Genomic DNA, 16931 nt, shown 5'->3' on the forward strand with positions numbered 1-16931 from the left:
TGAGTTTTGTGGTTGTGTGTGAATACTGTAGAGTGAGCTGTTGTGATGCACAAATGATGGCTAAAAACATCTGGTTTTTGAACTACTGCAAATTCCGGATTCATCTGCCAAAGAGGCTGTTACCTTGCTATATTAGCATGTTAGCAGTTTTGTTAGAATTTACATTTTGTGGGGGTGGCAGTTAAAATAGTAATCTTCTTCTTCTGATAAAAAAAAAAAAAAAACCTAATAAAAACATGTAGAAAGCTCATTTCAAATATCTGCAGGGTTTATACCATTGGAACATTTAAATTGTTTTACACCAAGCTATTTCAAATGAGCCCGCGAGTAACATGGATTGTATATATTTTTTTGAGGTCCAGTAAAATATATTGAATATCACACATTCACAAGATACTGTATGTTTTTCAATAAAAACACGACCTTTGTTGGCTATCAAAAGTCCATTGGGGGTTCCAAAATGCTCAGGCACACTTGGACACATCTGAGAATGATCTCACCAGGGGAAATGCTCCATTTCACTCTGCTTGTGTTTGCTAATAGCTTCCAGCATCACGGATCATCATGGCAATGACTCCACGCGCATACACATCACCCGCTTGTGCACACACAGAAACAATTATACCCTTTAAACCATGAGCGACTAATTAGACCTTTGACACAGAGAGGCCACAAGAACAATTTCACTGGAACGTCGGAGCGTAATGTTGGCGTAATTTTGTGTAAACGCGGCGGCGACAGCTAGCTGTCACGTGCTCCCTTCAATGACGGCATAGGCGGGCCCGTATATGAAGGTCTCCAAAACACATTGGATGGTTTTCGTTGACTGGGGTCACTGGAACGTTCCAAGGTTAGCGCTCTTTTCATCTTTCCACATTAACATTCTGTTCACCTTTTGGGGGCATGACATCCACCACTGGAGCCTCTCTCCCAAGATCTTTTCACCATCTGCGTCCATACGCTCACATTCCAGATCACGTGCACTTGCCGGTCATTACTGAGCACGAGGAATATGTGTGCACTGTTGCCGCGGCGTGATTAAAAGCAGGCCATTGCAGCCGCCGTTCAAAGATCGATTGCCCGCTGTGTTTCGATTTGGCCTTGAGTGACCGACGACAACAACAACGTGCTGAGAGCGGATGTGCGATGGTGTGTCAGTTAACAACTCAGCACCCTCACAACTCACTCAACCCACTCAAGTGACACAACTTAGCTGTTGGAGTAATATGAGTTGACTTAAGGGTCATCCGGTGATTACCATATTTTCTCAAATACTCAAATCTACATGCAATCAGTGGAGAAAAAATAATTTAAAAGATTCTGCTGAATTTGTATTAAATGTGTGCTACCAAACCCGTATGGATTTAAAAAAACAAGTTTTGTTTGCTTTTACTTACCTTTGTACAGGTTCTTGGGGACCTGACAGGTGTGGCCACAACCATTGGAGCAGCATTTTTTGACGGCCGAGCACTCGTCGTCCTCCTCGCAGCTTTCCACACAAGCCGCCGCAAAGCCGCTGGCCTTCTCCGGGGCGGGACAGTCGCCCTGCTTCACGCCCTCGATGGACTTGAGGAACTCGCAGCTGGTGAGGCACTCGTAGTGCTTTTTGGGAAAGAGGGGCTGGGAGAAAGAATGTCCCTTGCATTAAATCTCGATGAGGTAAACAATTTTAATTCACACATAAACATTATAATTTGCATAAATCCAATCTTGACTAGTGGCTCATTACAATTTTGCTTCTTAAAACTCCTTCACTGCCATTGACAGCTATAGACGTCAAAGTTGAATTTGAACAGAGCTGGCAATGAATGAGTTAACTTCAATTGTCTGCACAACAGGAGCTTTGCGATTATTTGCAAACATTGCCCGCTGAACCCTAACCGAACCAACTGCAGTAACATTAGTCCACATGGAAAAATGATTCCTGCGAAACTTTGAGGCAGAGATTTTACTTCTTGTAATCCAGTGATGCGAGTTACTCAATTAAATATAACAGCTCTACCTCAGGCTATTCCTCCCTGTGCCTTTAAATGTGCTACTGTTTATATCAGCGAGTGATATACCTCGCATAGATCCTGGCATTGGTTTTCCTTCAGGTCCCAGGATTCCTTGCAGGGCTCCAGGCACTGTAAAACAAAATCAGGAGGACAGGTGTCAGCAACATCAAAAGATGTTTGATTCCCAAGGCCACACACACACCTTTTTTTTTGCTACAGATGCCCCGCATACCTTGAAGTCTTGATAAATAGTCTCTATCGTAAAGCAAACACGGGTCGAGGTCGGTCTATTATGCGCGGACACGCCCTGTCTCTTGTAATCTGTTTGGATTCTTGTTGATGTAGTATCTGACAGATTCCTCCTTCATGCCTTAACAGCACGAGCCCCCCCAACCCCCCCACAAACTGTCTGCACTTCATACTCTTCACTCTACCACTTCACCTGCTCCTCATTTTCATGTTCGGACTTGCTTTTGTCCATATGGCACCAGAAGCAAACTCCTCCCCCTTTACCGGCGCCTTCAACAACACACATTGCCTTCAAGTTCTTGGGATTCCCACATGGAAGACATTGACTAAACAGTTGGCACAGGTGCAGGATAAAATGGACGTGGCAAGAAGCCATTTTGACAAACATAATGAGATGATAGAATTTAGAAAAGCATTTGATATATCAGCTCACCCCAAATGAATTGAATTCACTCAGAGTGATTGTACCCAATAGAAACTGGCAGATGCGACATTAGGGGAGGGTGTTCACATGGGACCGGGAAAGAGGGGGAGAACCTTCTCTGGTGCTGAGGCCGCTGTGAAATCACACAAAGCGCTGCCAGACTGCATCTGCGAAACGACCAGAACGACCCAAACCGCAGCGACCGCAGCCAAAGCCACTCAATGCACACATGCCTCATCTTAGCATCTTAGCGATGTGACACTGAGACATAGCTGCACACATTCTTGATGCGTGACACTGCCATCATTTGAGATGGGGTGGAAATAGGCTTGCTTTGTTAAAAAAAACGTTTGCATTTTTTCGTCTTTTTATTTTTGGGGTCGCTGTTCGATGAAGTCAGCCCGACAATTTTCCATCTTTGGACATCGGATCGCTTCTGCAACATGATTGTGTAAACGGGTATACATTTTTTGACTCCACACTAAATCTGAAGATCATTTGTTCAAGAACTGTGCCCTGTCAAATACCGACAAAGACCACGTTCCTGGCAAGCTAAACGAGGATGAGAAGCGTGTCTAAAAACAAATATGTACCTTGAACTCCTTGCGCCACTTTGAAATGGAATAATTCATTCCCAGACGTTTTGGGGGGGGATCAGTTGTAGAGTACTGAAAAGAAACTTTGACTCCAGATTTCACAACTAACTATTTTGTCACTTTCTGTGATTTTGTTTGAATGACAGCGCCAACTGTGTAGACTACATTGACCCTACTGTTAAATTTTCACATTTCATCGAGGGGTGGCGGCAACTCATATTTATGAGCCATTCATTCGCTCATTAGGCGTCTCTGTTGTTATTCTGCCATTGCCAGTGAAAAGTTTATTTGCTTTTTATGGAGTTGCGAAGGGCGGGCGAATGATGAAACATAAATCTGGCTTGTGGAGGAACGCGCTGCGAGCCCACGCCTGTCAGCTCTCGGTTCCGCTCCACTCTCTATGGGCCAGGTGGTGGGTGTTTCACAGATGCTTTTTCAGAGATTTTTTTTTTTCCCGACAATATAGATATATGGTCTTCTACAATGATGTCATACGTACAGCGTGACTCAAAGGGACCAATGAGAAGAGACGTTACGACCTTGCGGGACTTCCATAGTAAACTGCTGTCTAGCCACAAACATTCAACACGCCAAATCTGCCACGCCCTTGGGGATCGTAAGGTTGTCGTAATCTGGCAACCAAGGCAAAACGGCGGCTGCATCTAAAGGCCACTCTGCCGGTAAGGCGTCCGCATTGTAAAGCCCAGTAAAGCCCTCCAACAAATCAGTGAACACATGCACGTAAGCCCAAGGATCAGGCTCATTTTACTCATTGAAAGCTCTGAATGCATTCCTTTGCCTTTTTTCTTCGGGAAGATTCCCCTTCTGGCTCCTCACAATTACATCCGTACAAGTGAAAATAGATTCATCAATACCTCGACATGCTTGCGTGCCAAACAGGATGAATTAGCGGCGGATATAGTAACACAAGCCTTTTTTTTCTTCCTAAAATGTCTTCTTTTAGTCTTCAGTGTAAAAGGTTCGAATGAAAGCCCATACAATGGAACTCCAATGAAGATGAACAAGACTAATTGGAATTGGCACCAAACTGTACAGCATCATTCAGATCATTTTAGTGAGAAAAGTGAGAAAAGAAAAATAAGTTCCAAGTTAACGGTTAACAAATTTGTCATCATGAGGTGGCTCAACATTAGTGCAAAAGAGACATCAGCTCACCCCGCAGGTGTGCTTCAACCTGTCACATCTGTCAGCCATTCTCCCATCCCACACCTCGACCAAGCCCCCCCATCTACTTCCCAACATTTAAGGAGAGCGAGAGAGAGGATCGTGTCTCGACGACAGATGTCCTGCCAAAGCAAATATAAAAGACTGCGTACGGTTACAAAAGGTGCTGTCATCAATCAGGAGCCTGATCGCTATTTACATAGTTTGATGGGCAGTCTAATCCATGGCAACGGTGCCAACAACAAGTTTGGGAAAGGGCCACAACACTAGTTGCCGCAACCTCTGCACACCCTTTAAAAGCATTTGCGCACAGGAAGCGGACAGTTGATTGATCGGAGTACACTTGCAACATAATGTAAACTTTATACTTCAACTGCACAGCCTTTGACAAAACTCAAGTAAGAGCCTAAATGCCACAAAAGAAAAGACAGAGCCACACAGTACAAGGGACATTATTGCAAGCAATTCCTGATACTCAGGGTTAAGTTAATCAAAGTTAATCCATTAATCGACATTCGCAAACATCTGCCTTTACCTTGACCATCAATCCTTCAGGTATTGCTTCATTGTTGTTTGGTTGTTGTTTTTTTATCACTAAATAATACCAAATAAGCAGAAATAATGGTTAATTAACAGAGTAATCTAGGAAAATGTTTCTAGGAAAATGAATTGATGGAATAATCGATAAAATAATGAATTCTAAAAATATTCAATTATAACAGCCCTAACCTGATGACCTTCCATGGCCGCACACTAATGTAATTGGGAGTCACTTTGGGTGGCAAATCATCCGCTCCTTAAATACCATCTGTGTGAACTGCCCAGTGGAATGTGTTTAATTATCCAATGACATTATGCGCGGACAAATTTTGCCCCTAAAAAAAAAATAATAAGAAAGAAACACTGTGTCTGAGAAGTAATCAGGCTTTGGGGGTTGTTTCTGTGCTCTTCAGCAGTTAAGTCTTGACAAAAGCATGTGTGTTGTTGTGTGGCTAATTTCCCTTTTGTCCTCTTATCTGCCTCTCCCCACCAGTGACACACTCTGCATGGTTAAGTAGGAACTTCCATAGGCGGCTTTCAATCCCCATTTCACGCTGTAATAAAATGTTGTGGTGGTGGTTAAGAGGGCAAGGGAGGGGGTGATGAGAGAGTGAGATTGAATGGCCACCGATGCCACAGCCCATCCTCGCTTTGAGGCCGACTGAAAGGGGGACGAGGAAGGAGGGGAAAGAAAGAGAAAAATCGGGGTGCGCTAATTGTGGAAGGAACTCGCATGCGAGACAAAAATCTCGACTGAGTTAGGTCGTTTCACACTCCCGCTGGTCACCTCCCATCTATTGACCCATCCAGGAGTCAGTGGCACGGGGACATTTTCTTCACTCACTTCTCACTCAATTTCTCTTTCATTTGGCTGTGGCCGAGACGCTACATCCCTCATTCCCCCCATTTAATCACCCTCTCAGGCCACGTCCGCTCTAATCCAGTTTTGAAACTCATCTTTCTTTCCCGATTTCATCCTTCCATCTGCATTAAGCTCGTGTCGAGCAAGCGAATGTTTCCAAGCGTCTCTCCAGAAAACGATACTTTTGACAACCGCAGGCTCGTGTTGCTTTTGCGGGTACATTTTCTATCATGTGATATATCTTTCAGAGCCGCAGCCAAAGCATTTTCCTTTGCCAGCTGCAGTATCTTTTTTTTTTTTGACCCTATGGCAAGTCACACTTGCAAAGGATATGTTACACACATGTTCTGGTGTCACTCACTGAAAGAAGTTGTTCACAGCCAATGGAAAATCTTTGCGACTGATGACATATTTTGCAGCATTGTGTTACCATTTTGGCAGTTGTCGGGCGTACAACCAATTATGCAGCGATTATATTTTGCCTTTGTTAGCATTTTCCCCCCCTAAATAAATGTTTGCTTTGTTATCACAATACAAGCAAAATAATCATCCCAATCTGCGACAGGCAGATTGAACGAATGTTAAAACTAATTAGCGGAGGAATTCGTTGTGTTTCAGCGGTGCAGCTGCAATCTCAGCATGCCAGTCACTTGTTCCATTTCTCGCTGAGAGAAGCCACACTCGGCGGTTTGACTGTTTCTCTTTCAAACACGACAGGCGGCACGGCGCACTTCGAACCGCCTCTACACGACTCGTTCTCCATTTCCAACTTCTTGCTTTTATTTTTTTTACAGGTCAGAATGCCCTGACCTGACCGGATCGAAAAGTATCGAGCGGCAAGTGTTCCTCAAGACGTGAATGAGTGCAAAAGGGCTAGCCGTGTTCCCGTGATGTCCCTCTGGAGTGCCGTAAAGTTTCAAAGGAACGTTATAGGAGAGCGAGTAAATCAGCGAGGCGATCTTGCCGCGTTAGAACGTCTAGACATCATTTCCTCCGCCTTACGTGATGTTCAAGGTCCACGAGATAGCAGCACTTTCCCGTCTGCGCAGGTGTGCGTGAAGGATCACGTAGGCTAAAAATGATTAACAGACTTGAGATGTGACTTTGCAATACGATATTCAAAAGGAGCACTCGTTTTAAGAGAAAATGGCTTTTCCAGCTCTGGACACTTGATTAGGTACGCTCTCCATCCAATACAAGGCCTGTGTCGAAAACATTCCGCCATCCATCCATCCAATTTCGATGCTGGGGTGAATAACATGTCGTATATTAAAAACTAAAACGTTCAGGTCCTGATCTGCAGATTGTATGGAAATGAGTCCAAAACAGATCCTAATCGTGTAGCAATATCCTGCAAGTCCCTCTGACATCTGAAAGGAGGCGTTCTTTATTGCTCAAGCAATACAAAATGTAGATAACTAGGTTTAATAAATGAATTCACACAGAGGCCGTTTCCAATTTCCTCCTGATGACTAACGGCAGTTACCTCCAAATTGCCGAGTAAATTACGGGTGATTCGAGGAATGTTTGGAGTAAACTCTGCCGGCGTCATAACTCTTCAATGTTTACACAACACGGACGTTTGGTCGAAAATGTCTAGCTCTTCAAACGGGTGTTGCTGGGCGGTGTTTTTAGGTGGTTGTAGACGTGATTTGAAGCATGACTTGAATTATGCCCCAAGCACGAGGATATGTTTATCATTCTGAGGAATGAATCACCTTTTTGAAAGCCTCGACAACTTGAAAAACTTGTCAATATTTACAAATGTGCGTAACCTGGTGTATGTAAAAAAAGAACCCAGCTCAAAATTAGACAGGAATGTTAGTTTGAAGTGGCAATTTAGGGCGAATTCCAGGGCCCATTCTTGGGAATTTGTTCAAACGAGCTTGATGCATTTTTTTCTATGTTGGCTAATGTGGGTGGAGCAAGGTGTCAAAGTTTGATGGTATTTTCAAGGCTTTATTAGGTTCCAAGAAAACAGCTCCTGATGCAAGTTTTTGGGTGAATATATCCATCATAACAGGTTTGACAAAAAAGGTCTACAAGACGCATAACCAAAATTGAACAGGAAGTCAGCCGTTTTGGTTTGCAGCAGCCTTTTTGGGCAAACTCCACGGGTCTTACTTTAATGATTTCCAACAAGGGAATTCACCAAATAAGCCCCAATCAGAAAGAGGTATACTAGCTGGATGGGGGACACTGATTTGTGAAGCTTTTTTTTCCTGGGCAGTCTAAAGTTGGTGGATTATGACATCAACCTTTCGAGGAGTTGAAAAGTTTCACAACGTTTGATATATTAGCTTCTGACTCCAATTTCACCAGTTGCCACAAAATTTAGTGAACGTGTCTATCATAACAGTATTTACGAAAAAATCTCAAGGACCCATTCCCAGAATTAAACAGTACGTCATTCATTTTGGTTAAATTCCAAAAATTCGCACTATGGAAGTTGAAATGTGCCTCAATTGAAAGCAGCAAACAAATCGACGACACTAAATTACTTGCTCTGCCAAATGTGGGCGAGCATGGCATCAAAATATGATTGTCATCTTGAGAATTTGCCTCGGTTCGCTGCTTTAAATTTTAATTGACGTGCCAGAGAGGGCGCAGACAACAAAGAGGGCAGAAAGTGAGGTAGAGAAGAAGAGGAGGGGCAGCGAGCACATGAATTATACATTCAGCCCACAATCCGAGGTGCCTGCCTTATTTATGAGCAGGAAAGCCCACACAGCTCGGCCCCACTGGCGCTTTGTCCCCCACTTAATACTTCACCGCGCTTAAGTTTCACCCACACACCTCCTGGGCGACTCCTCTTACCGCCATCTCGCGTTGTTATCGCCAGTCGGGCGACAAGAGCTCACATCCAGTGGCCGTAACGAGAGCCCGGCTTATCACCTCTCTCCGAGCTCGGTTTACATTTCATGACAATTAGACTCAACAGGACGTATCCATCCCGTGAGGTCAGATCGATGATAAGGAGGCCACTTGGTCTTCGGCATGGGAACGCCAAAGCCCGTTGTGTCAGATCTATCCACGACACGTGATTTACGCTCTCCGAAACATTGCGATGATAGATGCATGGGAGCGAGAGATGAAAACGATCACGTGGAACACTTCTTCCGAGCCCGGGGCCATTTATTGCGACTGTCAGAAGCGCCGATAATGAACTGGCTTCATCCACGCGGAGTACCGAATAAATGCATCACTGTCACGCCAGCCGTTGAGGATTGAGCAGATGGCAAAACAAGATACACCGAATGGACATAATAGCCATTACGCCCACAGGAACTGAGCATGGGAGGAAAATAGAGAAGCTTCCACTCTTATCGCAAGACGTTTGACAAGAATTTGGCGTGCATGTAGAGGGGTCATTCATGCAGAAGAGCATTTGTTCGATTCGAGGTCACTGGTGCTAGATGACAGGACTAGCTCTGTTCTAGTTCAATCACGATAGGTCAGACTGTTGCACAGATGTCCTGTAGGTGGCGCTAATGCGCATTGCAAAGTGGATGTCAACAGCCACGCAAAAGCAATCTCACGGTGAAATTCCTTCATCAATCGTCCAGATCTCCAGCTATGATTTTCCTTTCAGATAGTTTCATGAAAATGTTCTCCAAGATAATAAAAACATATTCTTCCTAAGTGATTTGTGGTTGGCAGATGGAATGAAACTAGGTTTTTGATTGACGCTGTTCAAGATAGGAATGGGCATACTAATCCGTTTACGTGCTCATGAAGGATTCTGCTCGATTGCGTTTTTTTGCTCGTCTATGAGACATCGCGACAAGAGAAAACATTCTCCATGACTGCATTTGTGCCCTGTGCTGAACTGGCAATCACTCCAGAGTATGGTCTGACTTTAGCACAAAGTTAACTGGGAGACTTGCCGACTCTCTGCGACCCTGAAAAGTTCAAGCGATATACCAAATGGATGGATGGCTGGAAATACCAAATGGATGGATGGCTGGAAATTTGATTTCATACAAATGTTTATAGCGTGGGTACATTTCCAGGCAAAATGCATCATTACCCTGGAGATGTTCAGCGACAATCCCAAGTCTAGATAAATTGGACTTTTGAGTCGTGCAGAAAAACAGAGCCATACAAATCATGCTGGTTAGAAACACAACCCAGTGTGGTGTCCCCTGATGGGATAAAACAAACTAGACAAACTGTCATCCTGTCCTCCATCATCGAAAATGAAACGGGGCCCGAGGCTTCTGTCTGGGCAACAGCATGTAAGAAGGCATGGAACGCTGTTGGAAGTAGGGAGGGGGGGGGGGGGTCTAATCCCACGCTGCAGACACATTCCATCACTATCTCCATTTGTTTATTCACGTCGCAGAAACACTTCGAATCCACTAATCCGACTTGTCCTCCCAAGTTGGGCTCCTGGCAGAAGTGGCAGCTCAGTTTGTCAGGATCATTGTCAGAGCGCTTCAATGCATTCCATTTGCTCAAAAGGTTGAAAGCGTTTCATTTTAAGAGCAGATAATCGAGCGTAATTTGATTTTCTTTTTTTTTATAGCAACAAAAAGAAACACAATTAACTGAAGCCTCTTTCTAAAAAATCTTTGAAATTGCCAGTTTAATATCATTTCAAACATTACCCTTTAAAATAAATAGCTAGCATATCAAGTGAGGATGTACGCTACTTTATGCACATTTGGCCAAGACTCTCCAGTAACAACCCAGGCTAAACTGGGATCCTCAGAGACAAACAAAAATTATCGAAGGAGATATCTGGTTTCAACATACTCCCCTCACACCAAATACACAAAAACTGCAAATAGGTGATAGTTGAGGATTGGTTCCACAGAAAAAAAAAATACTACTACACATTGTATTTTCTCGCAGTCACGGATCCGCAGTTTTGGTACTACATCAGATATTTGTGTCACAATTGGCGATATCATTATGTCATCTGGAGTACACTACACATATTACAAGCAGTAAATGCCAGATTTGGTTGACTCGTTTTTTGTAGGGTTTCACATTTAAAAAAAAAAAAAAATGCATGAGTCTTTAACACACGCACACACATTGTTTCCCTGATCCTTAAAGCATCTCGCTTCGAGGTTCAGGGCTACAGCAGCTGGGATAAATCGGTGAGCTCGCATCTGCTAAGCACATCAGCTTTAAGATCCTTGGGATCTAATCTTCCCTTCGGCAAATGCAACCGTCGACGCTTCAGTGGCAAAATATCAACAAACCGAGGAGTATATTTTTGTCACTGAAGTGTGCCAAAACTGGGACCCTGGACAAGGAGGATGAGCGCTGTCGCTGTATGTGGCAATATTCATCATGCGAAGATGACTAAACACCCGGATGACAACGGATTGTCTGGGCAATGGGTCCAAAAGAGGATTTCACCGCAGCTTTCATTGTAATAATCCCACAACGGCATTAAATCCCTTCAGACATAGAAAATATAAGGGACGGGGTTATCTCAACGGGGTCTGTAAACACCCATGCATGTTGTTTTGGCCCTCTGTCAAATAATCGATTTGACCAATGAAGAAGTCTGAACTGCAGCAGTCTTTTCACCTCCTCTCCTGTGGTCTCATCATTGGGTTTTTGCTGCTGGGGGGGGGTTCCACTTTCTGCCACCCACCATGTGAATAATGAGCTCTACATATAGCAGCCAATGAAGCGACCCCCTCTTTGGCCAATGAAACTTAACAACCATGTCCAGATCAGCTCCTTCCTGCTGGGACTGACCAGCCCGAGTTTACACTCCTGTGCCCACCCACCCACGCACACACATAGGCTTAAACTAACACAAATGAATCTGAGATTGGATTTGCATTGCAAGTGTAAATAAAGTACCCAATTTCGATTTAATGCCCGTATCCATTTTGTCCTGCAACTGGTTGGAGGATTTTGATGACATCAATCTTGCATTTCCGGGCTGTTACTATTGAATATTTTTAGAATTAATTATTCCATTGATTAATTGAATAATCAGATACAATTCTATTTGTATAAAAAAAGCTATTTTTCCTGATTACTGCTTATTAAGTAATACATTTTCTTTAATTGGCATTATTTTGTGATTGAAAAAAAAACTAGGAATGTCACTGATGGTCATTGTTTTCAAAGTCAAAACATATATTGAACAAAAAAAACTAAAGATAAATCAGTCTGCTTTTATGAAGGCCTAAAGAAATCTAATATTTATTACTTTTGAGAGCCTGAAATCAGAAAATTTGGGCAATCTTTAGTTTCTAAAAATGTCTCTAAAGGATTATTAAGACACAACATGAATAATTTGATCATCAGTTTGTGGTTGATTAATCGATTCATTTTGACACTTCTGGAATCCACCCATTCAGGGAATATGATGGGACACCACAGTGACAGGTGGCTCCCCGGTCCAGACAGCCCTAGGAGGTGTCGATGCCGGTAATGTGGGCCGACACGACCAAGTGAGAGCGACGTCTGGCCCCGACTGGACCAAAAGGTGCTTTGAAGTGCATTTAAGCACACACTTTATCACACCTTCGAACCGCGTCGCGGGATATACAACCGGGCCGCCAGAGACGACCTGACCACACAAATGTCTCATAAACGGCGCTGACACACTTTCCAAGCTGCCAGGGCTGCTTCCTTCTCAGAGGCTACTTCGTCCCTTAGTTGAGAATAATTGAAGACTCTGCTCCTCGCAGACACTCAATAGGGAAGTTCAAGCTATTTATTTTGGCGTGAGAAGATGTGGGGGTTGGGAGGATGGTGGGCTTTGAGAGACATGTCCTGAATGAGACACAGTAGCATTCCACAGACTGTTGTTCAATATTAAGCACTTCCAAAGATGTTCTCACGGGGGTTTAGCCGGAAATTGTGAAAAAAGTTACACACTGCCGAGCTCAAAATTCTATAGCTAGGAACACATGCCAGAAACATGGTGGACTAACTTCACTACAGATTTCGTATTTTGCCACATTCATTTTAGATCATTATTTGAAATCACTTGGTGTTGGGATGGGCCATTAATTCATCAAAAATAACAACTTGACTACCATGCCACCCAAAAGAAATCAGACGCAAAAGTCCCCAAATTACGGTGGCTCATTGAGTACATTAAAGGCTCTTGGGTGCACGTGAAAGCTTCCTATTTATAAAGTGGCATGGGAAGCTTTGGTAGAAAGTGGAACATATCCATGAAAACTGAGAGCAGACAATGTTCTCTTCTGAAGCCCCCCCCCCCCCTCTCTGCGGACTCTTTGTAAATAAAATGCAAGGTACGGTAAAGTCATCATGCCTCAAGTCAAGGTTATAATCCGAATGATGTTTTAATTCTCTTCATGGCGACACAGTATAACTCATGGAGAGGCCAGTCTCGCCGAAGAAACAGCACGCCACCTTTTTGTTATGAAAATGTCAAATAGATTCTTTATAAAGGACAAATAGAGCTTTGACGACCTTGACTTCCTCAGGAAAAGAGGTGGAAGCTGAATCGGACGTGTGCTTTTGAAAATATACGTACATTACTTTGGCGCAGCACTCAGTTGCCTTGGCCAAGCGTTTTAAATTAAAAACAGGTAGAAGCTGTGTCCTTCACTTTGGCGTGACTTTAGAGACTTGAAAGATTTTGAAAATGGATCTCAAAGTTGACATTTTTCAAAATCGATCGCGGCCAATCAAAAGCGGGCTGTCGTTACGTGCGTGTCGCTCAAGATAATTGGCTTGACAAAGCTTCTCCCGTGAGGTGTATAATTTCGGTGACAAATTGCCAACCCAAATATAAGCGGTAGACTACACAAGAGAAAAATGGCAAAATTTGTCCACGCTAACTGAGATTGAACGCTTCTGTGCAGACTGAGACTCCATTTATGGTCAGCTATAAAAAGAGCGATGGATGATGGACGTCGAGGCTAATATTCAACTCGCTGCCCCCGGAGACCTCCGGCTTTTCGGTCATCTCCAAGCATTTGGGGAGACAATAGGTGATAGAACGAACTTTGTCCCCCTCGCTCAATGGACTTGTGACGGCACGATAAAAGACCCCAAATGCCAAATCGCTCCGCTTTGCAAAGAGAGCCAATTAGCATGATAATAGGAAACCGCTGCGACTCGCCGGACACCGCATGCGAGGTTGACCGTGATGACTTTGTGGAGGCGCGTGGAAACAGGAGGCTCGGGGGTTCCTAAAAAGCTGAACAGATGGAGCGGGGAGGTCACTGTGTCTTTTGTCTAAATTATTAGGCAGCTCCTTCCTGACTTTTGCTTCCCTCTGTGATGGTTGCTAGCTGGCCTGGCCTTGTGTCCCTTGCACCACCCCAGGGGAACCACCGGCCTTTGTCCCCTCTGTTTGACCGGGGCGCTCTTCATGAAGTGAAGAGGCTAATCAACGACTGCAGAGCTATTCACAGATTGCCACTGTACCGCATTTGTCACAATTGTTAGCAAGCAGACCCTCAGTGGGAACTCAAGACCCTCAAGTGTGCTCCTGTTTGCTAACAAATATTGACTCCAGGCCCTGAATGAAGCTCTGGCTTGCATCCTGATGGACCTGGGATGCAATTAAACCCATTAAAGCAACATTTGTAGAGCACTTGGTTATTTAAATGCAGTCACAAGTTACACACAAAGCCGTGAAAAGCATTTGGACAGTTGCTTCGGTTTGGGCACTCTTCCGCACTTTGGATTTAGCAGCTTGAAAAAAAAAAAAGGGCCCTTTCAAAAACAAAACTGCCGAATGACGAGGGAACGGCGAGTGCCAAGAGTCGATATTGGCCATGGGAGTGGAAAGCAAGGAATCGAGAGTCTTCACAGCGTCAAGGAGTTTGGCCTACGCTGTTAACTTTAAAGTACTCAAGGGGACACAGTAGGATTTAAGAAATAAAAGTCCATTATTTGCTAAAGAGGCTGTCAGGCAACATGCTTTCCTTTGCTAAATTACCATTTTACACACAGATGAGGACATTTTATTGGTCTGCCGTAACGCACTAGGTAATGCAGACGATGCGTACACGATGACAGCACGTCACTGTTGCGGCAAAATTTCATTTGGGAGTCACAGTGCTGGGAAGTAGCCACAGAATTGTACTTGGAAAAGCCTGAGAAAAAAAGGGATATTGAATATCTCTGGAATCATTCTTATTTATTTGAATAAATTGCAATAATAGTTCACATAACCAGAAAAATATATTGTCATTGCTTATTGGGTAGTGCAGCATAAAAAAAAAAAAATCTGTCTTAATAAAACAAACAAAAATCTAAAAAACTATATCGAAATTTAGACTTAGTGCGGTAATTGGATATAAATGAAATTTTAAACTCAAGTTCAGGATCTGAATTGGTATTTGTACTTTTACGACTTATTTTCTACTCAAGCACAAAATGTGAGTACTTTTGCTTCCTCAGGTAATTCCAACGGTGCTTTTGTGAAGGAAGTTGCGCCGAGACACTGACTGTCGCCAGCTGTGAGGCCATGTTTAAGTAAGTATGCCCGCCACTGTGCCTTTTCCTGCATTTCCACTTAATTAGCATCATTTATTGAGTTTCTCAGCATGTATGCTCTGGAGAGACGCCACTGAGGGTAAGAGGGAAATTTGTTTAAGGAAAATGAAATCATACAGTACACACTACAACTTTCGGTGTACCACATAGTGCGTATAATGTGACAATGCGAAATGCTCCGCTTATTTGTACAAGAATTTATTACAATTTCTTAACCCCAAGAAAATACACTGCAGTGATTCAAAAATATATGTATATATTTTGAATGAAATTAATATTCCTTAAACACTTTTTTTTTTGCTTGGCAAAACATGTGGCACATTTTTGGACTGTGTTGGGAAACTAGCGTGGCTTTAAAATAGTCTAATTCAAGCATAATACAATAAATCTAGTGATGTATCGATTTTTGCATTTGGATTTTTGCACACCTCGCTATTGTTTTCTTTTACGTGCAGCAATGATGTTTATGCATAGCAATGAAAAAATATGCACAAATTGGGGATGTGCAATTATGTCATTAAATTAAATTATCTAAAACGTTTTTGCAAGGTTATGAAACTGACACTTTTTGTTCAACAGAAATAAATAAATCAAATACATCTGAAAGCAAAGCAACGGAGGACAATTCTGATGTCAATGAAATGATACGATGGAAAACAGAGTTTTGGGAAAATTGTGACTTAAACCACAGTTTGTATGACAAGGGGCAAAAATACAGACAAATGTGCAGTTTAAAAATAATACCTCACCTCCAAAGCACATTTTTTTTACACTTACATGATGTGTCAATGTTACTTCAAAAGAAAGGTTTTATGATGGTGACACTTTCATAATTGTCAGTGGGAATACTGTATTGCAAGCAGGCAGCGCAGTGGACTAGTGATCAGCAGGTCTGCCTCGCAGTCGACAGGATCTGAGCTTGACTCCTGGCTCAGAAAGTGTGTGTTTCCCACAGGGTATTCTGGATTTAATCCCACATCCCAAAACCATACATGTTCATTGCCAAATCTAAATTGCTCATAGGTGTGAATGTCAGTCTGAATAGTTGTTTTTGTGCGCTGTGATTGGTTGCCCTCCCGCTCCCCTAATGAAGACAAGCAGGAAAGAAAATGGATGGTTGGCTTCGACATTCATGTAACAAGGGTGTTCTGTTCTCACTGCATATATTTTACACATGCCTCTTAGCTGACATGAATTTGTATAGACATTAATTTATAGTGTAAACTCTGCTCAGCCAAGGCGTTTTATTTTGAAGGTGAGCCAAACAGAATTGAATTCTTCTTTCACGCTGTGTGAGGAGATGAGCGGCTCTGACAGCTCTAGTGGGCATTGTTCACGTTTCATAAATTGGACCACGCTGTGCTGGCGTAGCGTTCTTAGTATTCTCGCTCAAAACGTCTCCGAGGGCCCTGTCAACAGATCCAGACGGGTCCTGTCAGCGCCATCTTTTCAGGCGAGCTGTCAACAGCAGCTTTATATCAGACTTCTTCACAACGAGGGCAAGAAACATAAACAAGCCCTGGGGGGGCTGTGTGGAGGGGCCGGCGGGCAGGACAATGCATTCTTATCCACATTGTCAAATAACAAGAATCCGAAAAACCCAACATGAACTATTC

At 43.3% G+C, this 16931-nt stretch overlaps 1 protein-coding gene across 1 annotated transcript in view; it reads right to left on the reverse strand.

The window, feature by feature from the left end:
* LOC133159726 (anosmin-1) overlaps positions 1 to 16931 on the reverse strand; it is a 48562-nt gene that overhangs the window by 18590 nt on the left and 13041 nt on the right. The window contains exons 3-4 of the mRNA XM_061287036.1: positions 2064 to 2126; positions 1398 to 1620 (exon numbers count right to left, since the gene is read on the reverse strand). Coding sequence (XP_061143020.1) covers positions 1398 to 1620; positions 2064 to 2126 — 286 coding nt within the window. The remainder of the gene's footprint in view (positions 1 to 1397; positions 1621 to 2063; positions 2127 to 16931) is intronic.

The sequence above is a fragment of the Syngnathus typhle genome, linkage group LG9, assembly GCF_033458585.1.
Source record: "Syngnathus typhle isolate RoL2023-S1 ecotype Sweden linkage group LG9, RoL_Styp_1.0, whole genome shotgun sequence".
Classification (NCBI taxonomy): Eukaryota; Metazoa; Chordata; class Actinopteri; order Syngnathiformes; family Syngnathidae; genus Syngnathus; species Syngnathus typhle.